Source organism: Biomphalaria glabrata, chromosome 2 (assembly GCF_947242115.1).
Source record: "Biomphalaria glabrata chromosome 2, xgBioGlab47.1, whole genome shotgun sequence".
In the NCBI taxonomy this organism is placed as follows: Eukaryota; Metazoa; Mollusca; class Gastropoda; family Planorbidae; genus Biomphalaria; species Biomphalaria glabrata.
This window is the reverse complement of record NC_074712.1, coordinates 48,710,714-48,729,550: the sequence shown is the minus strand read 5'-3', so window position 1 is coordinate 48,729,550 and position 18,837 is coordinate 48,710,714. Positions and strand designations below refer to the sequence as shown.

The window sequence follows — 18,837 nt, the reverse complement described above, 5'->3', positions numbered from 1 at the left end:
GAGCGGGGAGATTGTTGCACCTTTTGACACTTGGCGGATAACGTATCAAATGTCATCGGTCCTTTCCCCCACTGCGTGTAGGTCCAAAGTTGAGCCAGTCTGACAGACGCTGAAAAGGCGTTTGTATTAGCACTGTTCACGGCTGAGCTCCTTCGTACCGCGTGTCGGGGAGACTGAATATATCATGGTAGTTGATTTTTAAATATTTGTTTCCTAGTTCGGATCTATGGGTTGAGTGGAAAAATGCACACATTTAGTTCGGCATTCAAATAGAATAAAGTAGAGACTCTAAAGAATCTGTATATAATATTTGTCCAATACCACTGACTGACTTATGTATCAACAGATCTCGTAAGTTATCAAACGTATTGCCGAAAGATGTCGTACTCTGGTTCCTTCTGTGTTGTAGGTGCTTGCTAAGACAAGGTTTTAACCTGACCACTACCATTAGCGAAAAACCTCAAACTTTCTATTGTATTTTATTTTCGGTTTTCCCCCCAAATGCCGCATTATCCAATAGAATCAGAAATGATAATTTATTTTTTTTACTAAGCTTGTATCAACTTAATCTGTCTGTCTGTCTGTCTGTCTGGTATAAAGTTTGTACATTCTTTCTCACACACCCATTCTCGGATCAAGTTGAAACTTTCATTGGCATAGACAAGACATGAATCAATATCAATTGTCTATTAATCATTGGTAACTAATGATTTCGTTTGATACTAACAAGGGAAATTAATCCTTTAGATATGGCTAAATATGTAGGGTCCCCCCCCCCACTTAGATAAAGTTATTTCTCCCACATCCATTCTCAGATCCAGTTGAAACCTTAAAAAAATATTGTAGCTAACAAAACAAGAATAAATAAAAAAAAATAATTACTAATTATTGGATTTTAATTAGATTCTTTGACATCAAATAAGGGATATAACTTCTACATTATTAAGAGACATAGTTGTACGTGCAGAGTTCATTCCATTTTGTAAACTTTAAAATATATATATATATATATATATATATATATATATATATATATATATATATATATATATATATATATATATATATATATATATATATATATATATATATGTGTGTGTGTGTGTGTGTAGTGTTCATCCAGTTTCCATAAAGAGTTAGCAAGTTAACAGAAGGAATGTAAAAATAAATACATATAAGTAAGTTGACATGGAGTGACTTTGACACATAATATATTTAGGGAACGTAAAAACATCGTTTCTTTTTTTTTAAACAAAAGTTTGGGAAAGGAATCAGTCAATGTCACGTGTCTGTTTGCATGCTTGGCACATTTTTGTACTTTTGATGATTAAACAAAGTCTATCCAAATATCAACTTTTTTCTTTCTACACCCAAGTATCAACTTTTTTTTTCTTTCCAGGAATATCAACTTTTTCTTTCTTTACCCAAATATCAACTTTTCTCTTTCTTTTCCAACAAAATATGAAACCCCACCCCACTCCAAAACCGCAACTCCTCCCCCCTTCTCTCGTTTTTTAAAATAGCCCCCCCCCCCCTTTCATAAGTTCATTAGTTTCAAAACTCTGGCGTCTTCCCTTTAGAGGCAAAAGGTTAATTTTCAGTCAATCATTGTCCCCCAGTTTTTCACAGTCCCATGTTTCACTTGCGTCCTCTATTCAACTATACTTCTAATGCGGGAAGAAGAAAAAAAAAAACAATCTCAGTTATGGTTCTTGGAAATTTGTCTTGACAACACAGTGTCAACAAGGGGCGGAGCACTCGCGTCAAGTGGTCAGCGAAACATCATTCATTGCCCGCCAGTCCTGCTGCAGACGATAACTGTTTGCTATCATCCTATTGGTCGACGTCGATCCAAGTCATGTGACTGGGGTTATAGTTATAAAAAAAAAAAGATAGTGTATGCTTTAGAAATAAAAAAGAGGGGGTTAAAAGGGGGCGCGTTTCAAAACTGATTTATTTCATTCAGCTACTGTCATAGTATCAGTGAGGATATATTACATTGACTATAGAATCTGCTACTTGACTCCATTACTTCAGGTTGGTTTACCCTTGTTGACTAGTTTCTATTCCTAGTGATGTTAACACCATTTTTCAGCACTGTTAATTAATTAATTACTTATCTAGGTCTTTAAGTCATTACAGAACATTTTTGTTTTGTTTTTATTAGCTTCGGACGTTCCGTAAGAAATGATTAATCTCTAGCGGGGCTAGCGCAAACCTCGCGTAGAACAGCAGGGGTTGAAAGAGATGGGTTCAAACCTCGCGTACAACAACAGGGGTTGAAAGAGATGGGTTCAAACCTGGCGTAGAACAACAGGAGATGAAAGTAACGATAACGACAGTCTCTAGTGCCTCCACCCTCTTGCCATACATCTGAAGATCTCTTCACATTGTTCAATGTTGTCGTGTTTCAACTACATCGTTTTGAATTATACAATAGCATATTAAAGGAAGAGTTCGCTTTGACCTGCCAGGGACGTTCAGGCCATGAGTAAAAATTTTTGGTGAAGGACTTTTTGTTTAGAAGTAATTCTCAGCATGTCAGTGAAACACGATCACACTGTGTTGGCGACACGACACTCTGACACTTTATGGACTACACTGTACTCATTTATGGACTTATTCACCAGTTCCTCATAGATCTGACTATGCACTAATCAATCATTGATTTCATTTTGTCATTAATAACAATTTATTAAAGCCTTTGTAATCCATTTCTCTATATCGTAGCTATATAAGTTAGTCATTAATCTTTTAATTTCTATTTTCCATGAACCCATAATCCTAAGAAATCATTAGAATATTTTTTTTTCAATTAAAAGTTGCAATTACAAGAAACGTAATGTCTTCATCTCATAAGGAGCAGAGGATTTATTATTTTTTTTAAAAAAAGATTTAAGACTGTTATTAACTAAAGTTAGATTCCAAAATTGACACAGAGACTTTAATAGTAACGTAATGGCTTTGAAAGTTATGAAGCTGTTTTACGAAAACCCAGCTGTGACCGAGATAGAGAGCAGATGAAATACATTCTAATATAGAATATGATGAACATAATTACATATTATACTAGCTGCCTTTTTAAAAATACAAATAACAATAGCTGCCAGAAAAGATAGAGATATTATAATTTATGATTGAATGTTTCTAGTGGGACTACTTTTTGATTGAATGTTTGTGGTGGGACTACTTTTTAATTGAATGTTTGTAGTGGGACTACTTTTTAATTGAATGTTTGTAGAGGGACTACTTTTTAATTGAATGTTTGTAGTGGGACTACTTTTTAATTGAATGTTTGTAGTGGGACTACTTTTTAATTGAATGTTTGTAGTGGGACTACTTTTTAATTGAATGTTTGTAGTGGGATTACTTTTTGATTGAATGTTTGTAGTGGGACTACTTTTTAATTGAATGTTTGTAGTGGGACTACTTTTTGATTGAATGTTTGTAGTGGGACTACTTTTTAATTGAATGTTTGTAGTGGGACTACTTTTTAATTGAATGTTTGTAGTGGGACTACTCCTTGATAACGTACTAACTCTAATAAACAATAAAAAAAAAACATTTTCAGAAATTAGAAAAAAAAACAACAACTTTTTTCTTCAAACATAACTAATGTTATAAATATTTCGTTATAGTTTTATTAAAGATTTTGATGGGCTACATTCATCCTATTTTTGGTCACAGTTCACTAGTGTGCTAAGTGTCCAGCACTAATCTATCTTCTTAAAAAGCTTATATCAATTCACTGTCTGTCTGGTAGAATGTTTTGAACAAGTTATTTCTCCCACATCCATTCTCTGATCAAGTCATCATTAAGTTGATACTGTACACAATTATTTATTGTACCTAACAATTATTGTCTTAACAAAAAAAAAAACAATCAGTTAATTAATTATTGATAATTAATTATTTTCTTTTGTATCGAATAAGGGAAAGAAATGTTATTTATTAAGAGATGTCGCTGTATTTATGGTGTTATTCCGCTAATTACATTTTTTTTGACGTTCTTTCTCGCCCCTCCCATTATTGGATCAAGCTGAAATTTTGCATAATTATTCAGAGTTGATATCAATACACGAATCAATCCAAAAATATATCAATTACTTTAAAAAAGGTTTCCCTGTCAGACCTTGTGGTATATAGGGCACATGATGGGTCATTGTTTCTGTGGCCTACGGTTCACGAGGGTATCATGTGGCCAGCACAACAACAGACCGCTTTACCTTTCCCCAACTAATGTCAGGTACCCATTGGAACTTGGTGGACCCAGACGTCACCAGGATTCGAATCCAGGAACATGATTTCGGAAGCCAAGAGCTTTAGCGCTCAGCCAGCGCGCCCCCACCAATTACTTAGTGGTAATTGATAAATTTGTTTCTAAGTAGAAAAAGGGATATTATTTTAGCCCTATTGAGATATATATATATATCAGTGAAGGTTCTTCCCCTTAGATAAGATTTTAAAAAAAATAAAAAAAATTTGTTGTATTTTGCATGTTTTACTTTTAGTCCAGTTGAGACAATGTGAACTGAGTTGCACCAGTTACGGTCTGAAATCACGAATGTACATCTCTCGCCAGGACTGGTTCTTTCATTACTCTACACTCTATAGTACTCTATAACTACTCGACAGTTCAATGGGAAACACAATGTTAAATATTGTACAACTTATATACCTTATTATTACACCTATGTTTAACGTTGTGTTTTTAGGTGTTTGGGTATTTAGTTTCTGTAGTTGAAACATTAATATTAATAGCAATGAAAACAATAATAACAACAATAATAATAGGAAGAAGAAGAAAAGGAATGTTTTTAAGTGTAAACTCATTTGCAATATTTTATATCTTTCATTTATTAACGAGCAACATCTGAATAAAACAAACAAACGAACAAAACAATAGACATAATTTTAAACAAAACTTTTGACCAAACATTAAGAAAGAATGAAATAGTATCATTGTGTATTTTAGTCAATACATTAACAATTCAATAAATTAGATTTTTGCTTTACTTGTTCCGTGTGTCGTTCTGACAATACGACGGAGGCGCAGAGACAGATATCTGTGACTCATTTAGTGTATTTTTGGGAAACATTCAATTCTCTGTCTGTGTGTGTGTGTGTGTGTGTGTGTGTTTTCCTAAATTGTGAAAAAAGAAAAAAAGGGGGGGGGCACTGTTGCGACTTACACGATTTAAATGTTTTCGTCATAAATAAAATTGATTATTAAAAAAGAATTCTTCTATACATTTACAAGTTCATACACATCCATATTAACGACAAACTATAGTCTTGTTATGAATGATATACATGTACACTGTTTACTAATTATGAAGACAGAATTAAATACTATTTATGCAATCCCTAAGAAATAAACATAATTACATGAAAGTTAATTCCAGCTATCATTACATAAATATAAACGACATTTAGCTATAAATAACAAAATAAATAATATTTATATATGCAAGATTAATGAAAGAAAAAAACTTTCCTAATTTCTTCCAAATATATCTTTTGTTATTTTATGATCAAAAAAGGGGAGTAGAGGGAAACAAAAAAAAATTAAAAATACGACACCTCTGAGCTGGTGGTTAGGATTGGATGTTACATGTTGGGAGGGAAGGGGAGGGGCGGGGGGAGTATTGAAAGAGAGCATAGTTGAAATAAAACACTTTAGGGTCTTAATAATTGGACGAGAAAAGAGGCAATAACCGAGTGACTAAATGAGAGGGGAGATAACAAGAGACGATATTGAAGAAAAGATAAATTATGAATTTATAAAATGAATTTTACAATTAGAAATAAGAAGATGGATTGACGTTTATCCTTCTGCGTTTGCGTAAAAAATAAAGAAATTATAAAGTTTAACATTAACTTCATTTGGAGGTCAGTAATTGGATAACTGGTTGGTCCTCACGCTCACGTTGACATAGCTGCATGCAATTAGGTCATCATAAAGTCATCACACAATCACATCCCATTACATAGACGCTATTAATTGATACAAATTCAGGGCCGAATACGCCCAGCCCCAGACTATTGAAGAGGAACACATCTTTCAGAACGACAACTGAAATGAGCAGCACTGCTCTGATCTATAGCAGATTCAAATAGCGAATATAGTTTATCGATACAATTGGCGTTCGTTAAGTCTAGAAGACATGATAAGTCGTTTAGGTAGTCCTGAATAGTTCAGGAACTTTAACTATTTATTAATTTGTATTCCCATTATTCTATAAAATTGCAATGCTGTTCTCAGGACCGGATTTAGACCCTAAGCTATTTGAAACATGTGGCCCCTTGAAATCTACATGATACAATTTATGCCTTTGAATTTTTTTTTTAAACAATTATTGATGGGCACCAGTCCAGTGGAATCCTATGCTATAGCTTGTGTTGCCTTTATGTAAATCCATCACGGCTGCTCTTAGTGAAGGCAATAGGTAAACATAAGAAACACAGACGTTTTCTCTAAATCATCTGACACACACAATCACGTCATTTTTTTTTCACATGTAATAGGAGTTGATCTTAAATATCACCCAGAGCTAGCAAAACTTGTATACAGAGCTTAAATTGTCTGTCAGTCTGAGTAAAAATGCAAAGAAACTCTCAACATCCATCCTCTCAACCAAGACATAAAGGCACATTCCTCGTCCCATATGCTAGGACAAATTTGTACAAATACTCCTTCTTCCCTAGTGCTATTAGAGCATGGAATGGGTTGCCTGAGCTAGCCAGGAAAACCTGTGACTTGGCAGAATTTAAGTCATTGGTTAATATGCATGACTAAATGCATAATGCGTAGGACGTAATCATCTTCTTTTTTGAAGTAACGTCTGTATTATATAAGATAAGATAAGAAGACATATGTTTTACGTGTACATAGAAAAACTGAAATCAACCAAAGATTAAAAGCAAGCAAAATGGAAAAAAATTAAAAACAAACCTTGTCTAAACAGAATAACGGTACAATTCCTGCCACATAGTTCAATACTGCACGAATAAGCTCTTTTCTTTTATTAAAACACAATTTTTTAATTATCACTAACCGATTAACTAATTAGTTAATTTTTGTCATTGATTCATATATTGTAGAATTATGAAAAATTTGAACTTGATCCGAAAATGGGTGTGAGAGAAAGAACATGTACAAAAATTGTAACAGACAGACACCAAGACAAGGTGATTTCATAAAAGCTTTGTTAACATCATTTACAAACCAGTCTAATGAACACAAGGGTTAGGGTTGAACATTGAGATAGACTTTATACACTACGTAGAAAACTAGTTTTTAACGACGTCTGACACAATGTGTCGTGTAGGAAGTTCAACGTTGGCGACATAATGAAAGATGGCTCTCAATGGGAAAACATGCACATTTGTTTCAATTATCTTTTACCTTTTGTACAAAGTAAAGTTTCAAGTGTAAGAGAAAATGATTGACGTTGGAATTCCTTCATTTCATCATCAATTCAATAATCCTGTTATGTTTTCAATAGTTTATTTATGTTCTTAACCATCCTCATTTCGTTCGTCGAGACTTGTTCATTGTGTCAGTATTGTACACATCAAGTTTGAAGTGAAATATTTATTCTTACTGCGCTAACCTAATGGAAGCAACTCAGCACCAAGGGAACATTGACACTATACATTGAATAAGTAGATTGCAGAACAAGGCGAGTAACACCAACCAACCATAATAACACACAGTTCTCTTCCCCTTTCATTATCCATTCAACTAGTGTTCTGTCTAGTACGTTGGTGCGCAGCCATAGACCCACTGCACTGCAGGGTTATTGCATTGAAAAAAAAAGTTCAATCAATATTCAAAGTGTTTCATCTGTCCACAGCATGCAAGGTTACAGTGCTTTTGGCCTGCAGCTTCAGGCACACCATCCTTTCCTAGGTCTTCCACCCCCAACACACCACTTACAGCTGGCCTCGCCATTTTTCTTCGGACAGTATCCTGGTAAGTGTTTTTCAAAACTCTGTCTGTCTGGGTGAGTTTTACCATAACAATGTCAAGGATGCTAAATAAAATCTCAATGTTACCAAGTAAAAAAATAAATAAACTTCAAATATTAGAGTTTAGTAAATTAGAATACAGGCTAAAAAGTGCAAAAACATTGTTGCAAATCTTGTATTTTACGTCATTTGTTCAAACTTCAATTATTCTTTATGAGGGATACACCAACTAGCTAGTTATTTAAGTTTTTTTCCCGTGTTTGTAATACAAATAGTTAGCTGATTAACTGAAAACAAGGCATATCCTTAGAGTTTGAATATTCTGTTAATTCTTTTGCAGATATTCTATTTGATGCTCGCTATGGGTCCCACCGGAAACAGAGACGCAGCAGGACGGCTTTCACCAATCAACAGCTAGGCGCCTTAGAAAAGACTTTTGCTAAAACTCATTACCCGGATGTAGTCATGAGAGAAAGACTGGCAATGATTACCAACCTCCCAGAGGCCAGGATACAAGTAAGTCAACAAGAAAGTTGTTGACGCACAACAAAACCGCTGTAGGCGTATAATATCTTCACTAATAAAACTTGCAAAAATTGAAAAAGTTCTTTTGTGAACAAAACTAAATATCACTTTTTATTAAAATACTCACAAAATCAAGTTGATACGAGGTAAAATAAATAACTTCAATAACTCACTACAATAACACAACACTCGACCACAGAGTTGTCCTAAAGCTATGTAATGACACAAGATGCGTAGAAGTTGAGGTTAATCGGGTTTTTCCATTGTGACATGACGAGTAATTAAAAAGTAGGAGAACGGAACAAGAAGAGTAACGGGCAAGACGCCAGAGAGGACGACGCTAGGCTAGCGACGACATAGGACTGTGCCTTTTTTATTGTTTATTAAATTGTTGAAGTTATCAGCCTGCGTTATCAAGTATATTATTTATTCATTGTGTTGTTGTGTCATATGGACTCGCATGCACCATTAACATATATGCTCATCAACAAAATAGACCATCAACAGCTGACATAGTGTTTCTTTCCCCCATTAGTTTCACAGATCAAGTCATTAGACGAATATCTCCTTTTCATTTTCTCAGGTTTGGTTCAAGAACAGGCGAGCCAAATACCGTAAGAAGCAACGCGGAGCTCGTCCCAAGTCTCAAGACGGAGACGCGTCGGCAAGCGGCAAAATAGGGAAGCAAAATGGCCGCCTTGACAACAGGGCCTCAGAGGATGCTGGGAAGGAAGACTCTTGCAGGGACAGTTCGTTTTCTCACAGCGAGGACGAGAACGACGCGGACAGTGAGTGCCCAGACGTGGACGACGAGTCACCGGATGTGGAAGTGACGTCATTGTGTGATAAAGATGAATTCAAAAGTCTAGCCGACGAACGTAAAAGTTCAACCCCAGGTAGAGATTACAAGTTTTTTTCACTATATAAAGAAAATGAGAAAAAATAGATTTATTAGTTTAGCCATATTTTAGTTATAAAGATATTCTATGGTCTCCTTCCGTTTTGAAGCGGCTATAGATCATCTAATAAAAATGGAAGCTATGGTAGGAATGATGTCGCCCATACAGCAGTCCCCCCCCCACACACACACACACACCGCTTCCTCGTAGCTGATGTGTCTTATGGAACGGCAGGTGCCTTGACAGTTTTCCTCTGATTTGACTCCCAAAGCCTTGTCCATGTTTGGCTATAGCCGCAAGGCAGCAGAGGTTTCGATTCAGATTTTCTTCTCCGAGGCACCCGAAGCTGACTGGCTTAGGTGCCGGTTTCGGGTCATTGTACACTCTCCTTTCAGTGGTAATGGTACCGCCGCACCCAATATCTGAGCTACAATTGAAGGCTAGTCATTGAACTATACAAGTATATAAACAATGCTAATTTGTTTCTAAAAGGAACGCAATAAAGTGTAGATATTTCATTCTCATATTTCAATCATATTCATAAGCTTTTTTTTTTTTTTTTGGTAGTGTCACGAGGTCGTGAGCAGGACGACATTAAATCTCAATCCCAGAATACTTCATCGCCTCACAGGGCTTCAGCATTCCCTGAGCAGGCATCGGAGAGCAGGTCCACCATCTCCTCCCCTCTTTCTGGTAAGTCATATATGTGTGTGTCATTGTGATAGCAGAGTGAGTCACGGAGACTCAGTGGTAAAGAACTTGGTTTCCGGAATCCTGGTGAAGACTTGGATTTTTAATTTTGATATCTTTTGGGAAGCTTTGATTCCACCCAAATCTAATCATGTAATTGGTAACTGAAATTAATTAGGGTAAAGAAAGTATAAGCGGTTGGTCCTTATGCTGGCCACTAGACACCCTCGTTAACCGACGGGCCGCAGAAACTTTTACATCATCTGAACAATAGACATTTATCTGACAGGAGAAACCGTGATAGTAGAGCTCTTTATAATGTCAGAAGTATGGGATTATCATTTAAAGCAGGCTTGCTTCTTCGATAGACCATGGTGCGGATCGCCTGAATCAGTTATTTTGCAGAGTATAAGATTCTACTTAACATTAGAGTAGAACGTAATTATTTTGTTTTTAAAAGAAAGTCTTAATTATATATGATAAGAAGATAAGATTGACTCCATTTCAGTAAGAACTGTTACACAGTTTATCATTTAAAGAGATAATTTCTTAAATAAAGCCCTCCAATGTAGCTCATTATATTATGGTAAAAATCTGATTGACTCATTGTTACTAAAATGTACTAATGTTTTTTTCATGGCACTACTGACAAGTCCAAACAAGTCTAACAAGTTTTTACTTTGTATTTCTTGCAGCCCCTGACTATCGTTTCACTGGTCCTGGCAGTTACCTCCCCTATCATTTGCATCCTGGACTTGGACATCAGCTTGGCCTGAATAGCAGCGCTTCTTTAACCAAAGATATTCCCTCACCTACAGTCTCGTCACACAAGCCAGGGGGTGCCCCAGTGTCGTCGTCTCACCTGCCGTTTCCCCTCTCGGCGTCGCTGCCTTCTCACCTGTCGTCGGCCCAGCTGTCGCTTCCGTCGTCACTGCCGCCCACGTTTTCACTGACCACGGCACATCCGGGCAGCCTCTTGTCGGGGTCGCTTACCCCTCACATGGCGCCCTTCTCCCCGTGGACGTCTTATTATAGCCCGTCTCAACTGCACGACATTCTGATGAGGTATCCCCTGAGGCAGGATACGCCATTGCGCTTGCCTCTACCAACGCCAAGCGGCAAAGACACAATTTTATCTTCAAGCGTCGAGAGCTTGAGACTGAGAGCGCGGCATCATGCCGCTTGTATGGGACTACTAGACGGAGCCTCCAGAACGTGACGTCATCAGAAGTAGGCCATGGAGCTATGACAGCCAAGTTACAGCTTTATCAAAGATGACAAAAAGCGTGGACTGACATTTACGCATGTCACTTAATCAGCACCCCTCTCACTCACCTTTCAGAAATGACATTAATGATTGCGCTGAATTGAATCAAGCCATTCAAGCCTTTAAATTTGAAACTAAATATAGATATCCACAAGCTAGACGGCCATGCCTGGATGTGATTTCCTCAATGGATCTTACAGAGGTAACAAATCTCATCCGTTTATTTCACAGCCTCCTGACTCTACCAACACATCGCTCTTTGTGTTTGCATGTGTTACTAGGATTTATATTCGTGAGAGAAAGCTTTTTAAACAACTAACAATAAAACGTTGAAACTTTCTTAAACAAACAAAAAATATAGACAGACATATTGTTAATGTTAGTTACCATAGAACCATATGTTCGCAATCCATCAATCAAATAGGTAAATCTTGGTGGGGAATGTGATTTTTTTTTTGTTTCATTTATTTGTAAAATTATGAGATGCAAAATAAATTATTGTATTTATTATCTAATTATTGTTTGTGTTTTTTTCTTATATATTTCTTGAGAATTTATTAAAATTTAAAATCATTAATTAAAATTATAATACACACTATTTTACTTATGAACATACAAAAGAAATACAATATACCTTGTTTACAAATTCATTCCCATCCGGTTGTATCACTTTTTATTTTATTAATAACGATTGAGCTTATATCTGAAGTTGCACCCATTTCTAGCCTCGTAAATATGCATTTTATTTTGATGTTTTTTTTTTTAAAAAGCTTATATCAACTCACTCTGTCTGTCTGTCTGTCTGTCGTTAGTTAATTATTATTGGCGATTGATTTTTTTGTTTGATTTCGAAATAAGAGGAATAAATGCTACTTAATGAGATAATAAATTTCGTTTTATATAGCTGAAAGGGAGTTAAACCCCGTAATTTCCAGATAACTGGAATTCCTTCACTTAGATTCCTTCCTTAGATAAGCGTTTTTTTTTTAAAGTATTCTTTCTTTTTTTCTATTACTTGTTTAAAACTGTATCTGAAGAGAAAATCCTCTTACAATTTTAGAAGGAAAAATGTTTCTTTCGAGAGTATTGTAGTGTAGAGTTGTGAAATAGTTGAGTCTTAAACCTTCACTATGACCAAATAATTCTCAGTCTAGTGGCAAAGAAGAGGAATGTAATATTTTTTTAGCGGCCCCCGAAAGGGAAAAAGACGCTATTAGTTTTGTGTGGCCTGTCCGTCCGTCTGTCCGTTCGTCCGTCCGTCCCGTTTAGATCTCAGAAACTAGAAGAGAAAATGAAAATCGGACATCATGATAATTTAGATCATTCAAATATCTAATGAATCGGCTACTTTTTTCTTTTCTGTAAGCGAAAAATCTAATTTTTTAAATCAATTATGCAAGCCGTTTTTTTCATAAAAATATACAATTTTTACAACTATTCACTATTAATAGTAACAAACACTGGAGGCTTTTTAGTAAGAGAGATATATTGATTTCGTTTTAAAAAGAAGAACAATCTATTTATTATGCAAATAAGTTGGACAGAATTAAAAACAACAATTAATAAGTAGTTTTTCATATTATCTCGTGAACTGCATTAGATAGAGGTTACCATGGAACACAAAACTAAAGGATTTTTTTTTTACGATGTTTTTTTCTTGAAGCTGTGAATACAAGATTGACCCTTTACAAAACAATTAGATACTCATTATAAGACATCAGTTAGGACAGTTTCACAAGTAACTACATTTACACTTTCACCTATCCCTTGGTCAGCTGGACCTTTGAGGCACCACACATGATCTGCCAACCTTCTTTCTCCATTCTTCTATGTCATTTGCCTTTGATAGAATTTCATTTTGATATTCTTTCTGAAAATATTTAAACCTGCCTTTTTTACTTGCCTGGGTGGACCACTTCTAATAGAATTTAATACCAATGTTCTTCTGAAAATATTGAAACCTGCATTTTTTCCTTCCTGGGTGGACCACTTCGGGGGCCGATTTTGAGTTTGTGTTTCCACACAAACTGTCTTTGTAACCTTGTTTTAATCTTGTCATGATGCGAACTTTTTTTTTCTTGTTGTGTAATTAAAGTCTTGCTGCATTGGTTTCATCTAATCATGAGACTTTTTGGCTCATCTTGGGAATGACGAGATGAGAGGCTATTGTCGAAAAGTTGTCGCTAAATTAGCAGTCCACCCTCCCTCCACGAAGCTTTTGGGTTCAAACTAACTGGCAATAGCCAACACAGTGAGGGGTTGCAGAGTCTGTTAGAGTGAACACATCTTGTTACAAGCTGTTTAAGAGTCACCAGCTCCTGTTTTTTTTCTCTGGGTTGGCTTCCGAAGCTTATCCTGTGTTTCTTTTAGCTGCAAGGCAGCCGGAGTTTGGATTGAGTTTTTCTCCTAGGTGGGTAGCCAATCAAAGCTAACGAGTCTCTCAAGCCTAAAGCGTTTTGGTTTAGGCGCAAAATACTCGCCTTTGTCCTTTCTCCTGTCAGGGTTAATACTTCTGCTTGACCCAATATCTGAGCCACAGGCTATGTTTGGGCTTGTCAGAGGCCATTTGATACACATGCCATTAGAAGCATTTTGTAGGCAGTGGAATGCTTATATCTATTAACACTTCCGGCAATAGCTACATAACTAACCATGGTCTAGGTACAACAGATTAAAGCCTTAGCTCCAATATGGGGGAAGAGAATATTCAAAAACAGAATGGACATTAAGGTCTCTAAAGAAACTTTGTTGAAATAATAATATTAGGAAGAAAAAAAATCCTATAGACTTTGGAAACCAGTTATAAGCTGATCTTATAGAAGCTCTATATCTTCTGATTAGCAGACACTCAGATCCAAACAGACGAATAAAGTAACCTATCAGACTTGAGTCCATGACCGTGGCAGGGGCGGGGCTCAAAGCAAACACGAAACTAACAAACTTTGAAACATTCAAACGAAGGTAGGAAATCAACGAATGATCTGAGTTTATCCGTTTGTGTCAAGTGTTGGGTTGGGATACCTAGCAAACAGTGCACTTCACAGTCATTTCAGTCTTGTGTCCACCTGATGCGTGGGTTTTTTTTTATTTAATTTTTCTATTCTCTTTGAGTACTAGAAACTAAAGAGAGAAAGTTTTCATCTTTGAGAAAGTCACGCCTTGATTTCCACCTACACCCACGCTTGAGCTAAATAACATTTTTAGACCAATGAAGTCATGTTCAATATTGAATGAAATAAAATAAAAAGACTAAATGACGGTTTATTTTCGTCAGCAAGCACGACCTATTTATTTTCCTCTTTAAAGTTAGAAATGCTACGTTGGTAGTATAACTGCTTGAACTTTATTTTATTCTAGGTTCTAAATACTTTCAGTGGACACTTTTTTTCTTCAATTCCTGACAGTGACATCAAACTTAATATCGGAATCATTTTTTTTTTACAACGTTGATGTAGATTAAGAAAAAAAAATGTAAAACTGGTCCAGTGATATTTTAGAGATTAATCCATTTGGAAGGAATATCCAATACAAAATCCAGTAACCGCAATGTCCAGGCTTCTTGTTTGAAAAGATTTGAGCTTCTCAAGTTCTCACTCAAATGGAGTTGGATGATGAACAGGGTATTTGTGCTGGTTATATTATTATTATTTGAGAACCTCTTTCTATAATTGAGAATTACCCGTCATTCCTTGATTGTACGTCAGAAACAAACTCTCACGTGATTATGGTAACGTCCTCTCCTTCCAGGTGTATTTTCAAGAAACTTTGATTGACGAGTGCAATCCTGACTACGTCACTGTAACATCCTGTTGAAGATTGGGTGAGTGCCCTTCAATAAAAACAAGGAGAAACTAGTGGAAACGAAAAGGAATGTAACTCGTAAAAAGCTAACTTTAAATTTTGAATTAAAGAGTTTCCTCCCATGGTATGACAAATGGATTTGATTTCCTAAAATTGAACGTTTCAAATCTTCAACTCTACCAATGTCTGTTGAATGTATTAAGTCCCGCTGTCTTCAAGACGTACATAGGCCTAAATTGGCAGGTTATAAAGTTAAAAAAAGGATTTAAAAAACTAAACAAAGTTACAAAGGAAGTTTGCGTGGAATCACAAACTCAAAATGGGCCCCGGCAGTAGTCCACTCAGGCAGGTAAAAAGGCAGGTTTGAATAGTTTCAGAAAGAATATCAGAAACTATGCACTACAAACTATCAACAACTACAACCCTATCAACAACTACAACCCTATCAACAACTACAACCCTATCAACAACTACAAACTATCACGATCAATAGTGCTCTATACAAAAAGAAGAAGCGTACTCGAGTTGAAAGTGTTGCCGATACTGTTGTATGGTTAGTAACTCACTGGCGGATCCAGGGGGTGGGGGAGGTAGGGGCGATCGAAGGGCGAATTTTATTATAGAATTCACACAATTTGTATACGAATTTATTACTTATGTTAAAAATATATACTAATTATTTATATTTCAACCTATTTTTAGATTATTTCGCCCCCCCTCTAGTATGTTGGCCGATTTGGTGGGGTCGGGAGAGGGCGATGGTATCATTGCCGCCCCCCCCAAACACTTTCGAGTGGGGGGGGCGGTCCAATTTATTTGTAGAAATCACAGCTTGCTAACAGAATCAATTAAATATCCATATAGCTGAAACTTGTTATTGATATTTTAACCGATCTTTATATAATGCCGTTCCCTGTTTTGCCGATTGCTGGGGGGGGGGGGGCGAATGCCTCTACTGCCCTTCCCAACTAGTCCCTTTGAGTGGGGGGGGGCGGTCCGTTTTTATGGAGAAATCATAGTTTGTGAACAAAATTAGTTGAATTAATATATAAAGTTTATATTATGTCGCTCCCTTTCTGGTATTTTGGCCGATTCGGTGGGGTTGGGGCTTGGGGGGAGAGCGATTGCATGTACTGCATGTTCTCTAGCTCTCTGAGTGCTGGGGGGCGGTCTTACTTTTGTGGAGAATCATAGTTTGTGAACAAAATTAGTTCAATATATATATATATATATATATATATATATATATATATAAACTACACTCCTGATTTCTCCTCGAGGTTGTCTCCTGAAGCCTTAGTACCGCAAGCCAGCGGGGGTTTGAAGTCAGAGTACCCCTCTCCTAGATGAACTGCCTTACTAGGCTGACGAGCTCCCGGTTTTGTGGCGCCAGGTATCCGCCTTCACCCCTTCACCTGTTAGTAAGAGCAGTTTCGCCGGGCTTAATATATAAGCCACACGAGCAGGCCAGGTGCTGGACTTAGTTGTCAGAGGCTATTTGAGACGCATGCCATTAGGAGTATTTTATAGACAATGGGAGCTTAACCCCATTGACACCCCTGGCCATGACAACCTCGAGGAGAAATCAGGAGTGAAGCCCCTTAGGCGTTGAGAGTATCAGCTGCGAAATTCCCTCCGGCAGCTTCTGCAACCGAGTTGGTGCCAAATGTAATGCGATGCGTTCCTTTGGATCACATTAGCAAGGTCGAGAGAGGGATCGTGACGCATGGGCCACCCATGACCCCTTTATCCAAGGCCCAGGAATGCGCCCTGGAGAGGAAACTCTGGTGCTGCTGCAAAGCGGCTAAAACAACACGGGAGACAACAGTTACGGGTTATAAGTCCAATTTGATTGGCGTAATGTATGGACGCCACGGGTTGTCTCTGACGGTGGGAGAGGTCTTCGCGCCTCACTGATCAGCTACCGCCCGCCTCAACCTGGGCAGCCCCCAGTCAGTTAGGTGCTGATCCGCCACAGCCTGCCTGCTATAATGGGTGCTTAGAGCTTAGTTTAAAACGACAAGTAGGCTGGAAACTTGCACCAAGCAACAAAAGAAGAAAAATTAAACTGAAAAAGAAAATCCCTGTCATGCGACTGGCCACTTGGAATGTCAGAACAATGTGTCCTGGTCTCACTGATGATCTAAGGCAGATCGACGATGCAAGGAAGACGGCAGTTATAAACAACGAGCTAAAAAGGCTACATATCGACATTGCAGCCCTGCAAGAAACCCGACTGGCCGAAAACGGCATGCTCCGCGAGACTGACTACATTTCTTTTGGAAAGGGAAAGCACAGGATGAGACTCGAATACATGGTGTGGGCTTTGCTGTCAAGAACAGTCTTCTTCCCATGATAGTCCCTCCAGTTGGTGGCTTGGAACGGCTACTAAGCATAAGTATGATGACATCATCTGGAAAAGTCACTCTAATTAGTGCCTATGCCCCCACACTAAGCTCGCTTCAGGAGGACAAAGACAAGTTCTATGAAGACCTTAAAGAAGCCATTGCAAACATTCCTCAAAAAGAACATATGATCCTTCTAGGTGACTTCAATGCCAGAGTAGGATCAGATCACACTACCTGGCCAGACTGTCTTGGGCTTTTTGGAATCGGAAAGATGAATGAGAACGGACAAAGACTGCTTGAATTTTGCACATACCATAAGCTCTGCATTACCAACACATACTTCAGAACAAAACCACAGCACTGTGTCTCATGGAGGCACCCTAGGTCTGGGCTCTGGCACCAGCTGGATATGATACTGACACGAAAAAAGGACATTGGAAATATACTGCTGACACGTAGCTACCAAAGCGCGGATTGTGATACTGATCATACTTTTAGTGTCCTGCCGGACAAGACTGCTGCCAACTAAGATCCACACATCACAGGGAAAAAGAAAATCACGCCTGAATACTACTAGCACAAAAAATCCTGATCTTTGCACCGAATTTGAGAACAAATTAGAGGAAGCTTTTAAAAACTTCTCTGTGACTGAGGTAGAAAAAAGCTGGACGTTTATGCGTGATACAATCTACCAAACATCATCACTGGTCTTTGGAAACAAAACCAAGAAAAGCGAAGACTGGTTTGAAGCTAGTCTACCAGAAATGGAAACTGCCACTACGAACAAGAGAGCAGCCATGATAATCTACAAGAAGGATCCCACCCCAAGCAACTTAAAAAGGCTCAGAGCTGCACGTAACAATGCCCAAAGAGTAGCGAGACAATGTGCTAACAAATACTGGCAGGAGCTATGCGAAGATATTCAATCTTGTGCCGACTGTGGTAACATAAGAGGACTATATGAGGGCATGAAAAAAGCCTTTGGACCTCACACCAGCAAGTGTGCTCCGCTCAAGTCAAAAGATGGCTCAATCATCAGCGATCGTGCGCTGCAAATGGAACGATGGGTTGAACACTATGCAGAACTCTACCAGATTGAAAACGCCATCTCACCAAATGCTGTTTCCAACTTCCCATCACTTCCAGTTTTGACGGAATTAGACGAAACGCCCTCAGTAAAGGAGCTGAGCATTGCCATTGACATGCTTGCACATGGGAAAACACTCGGAGGAGATGGCATTCCTGCTGAAGTAATTCAGGCTGGAAAACATGCCCTAATCAAACCACTCCATGAACTGCTAAGCTTGTGCTGGGAACAAGGAATGGTCCCCCA

General features: G+C 37.6%; 1 protein-coding gene across 1 annotated transcript; it reads left to right on the top strand.

Moving 5' to 3' along the window:
• Window positions 1-1,905: 1,905 nt before the first annotated feature.
• LOC106072815 (diencephalon/mesencephalon homeobox protein 1-A-like) lies at window positions 1,906-11,865 on the top strand. Its single transcript, XM_013233260.2, has 6 exons — window positions 1,906-2,037; window positions 7,860-7,978; window positions 8,315-8,490; window positions 9,083-9,395; window positions 9,966-10,091; window positions 10,784-11,865. The coding sequence occupies exons 2-6, from the start codon at window positions 7,861-7,863 to the stop codon at window positions 11,305-11,307; spliced, it is 1,257 nt and encodes a 418-aa protein (XP_013088714.2). The 5' UTR covers window positions 1,906-2,037; window position 7,860; the 3' UTR covers window positions 11,308-11,865.
• Window positions 11,866-18,837: the final 6,972 nt, after the last annotated feature.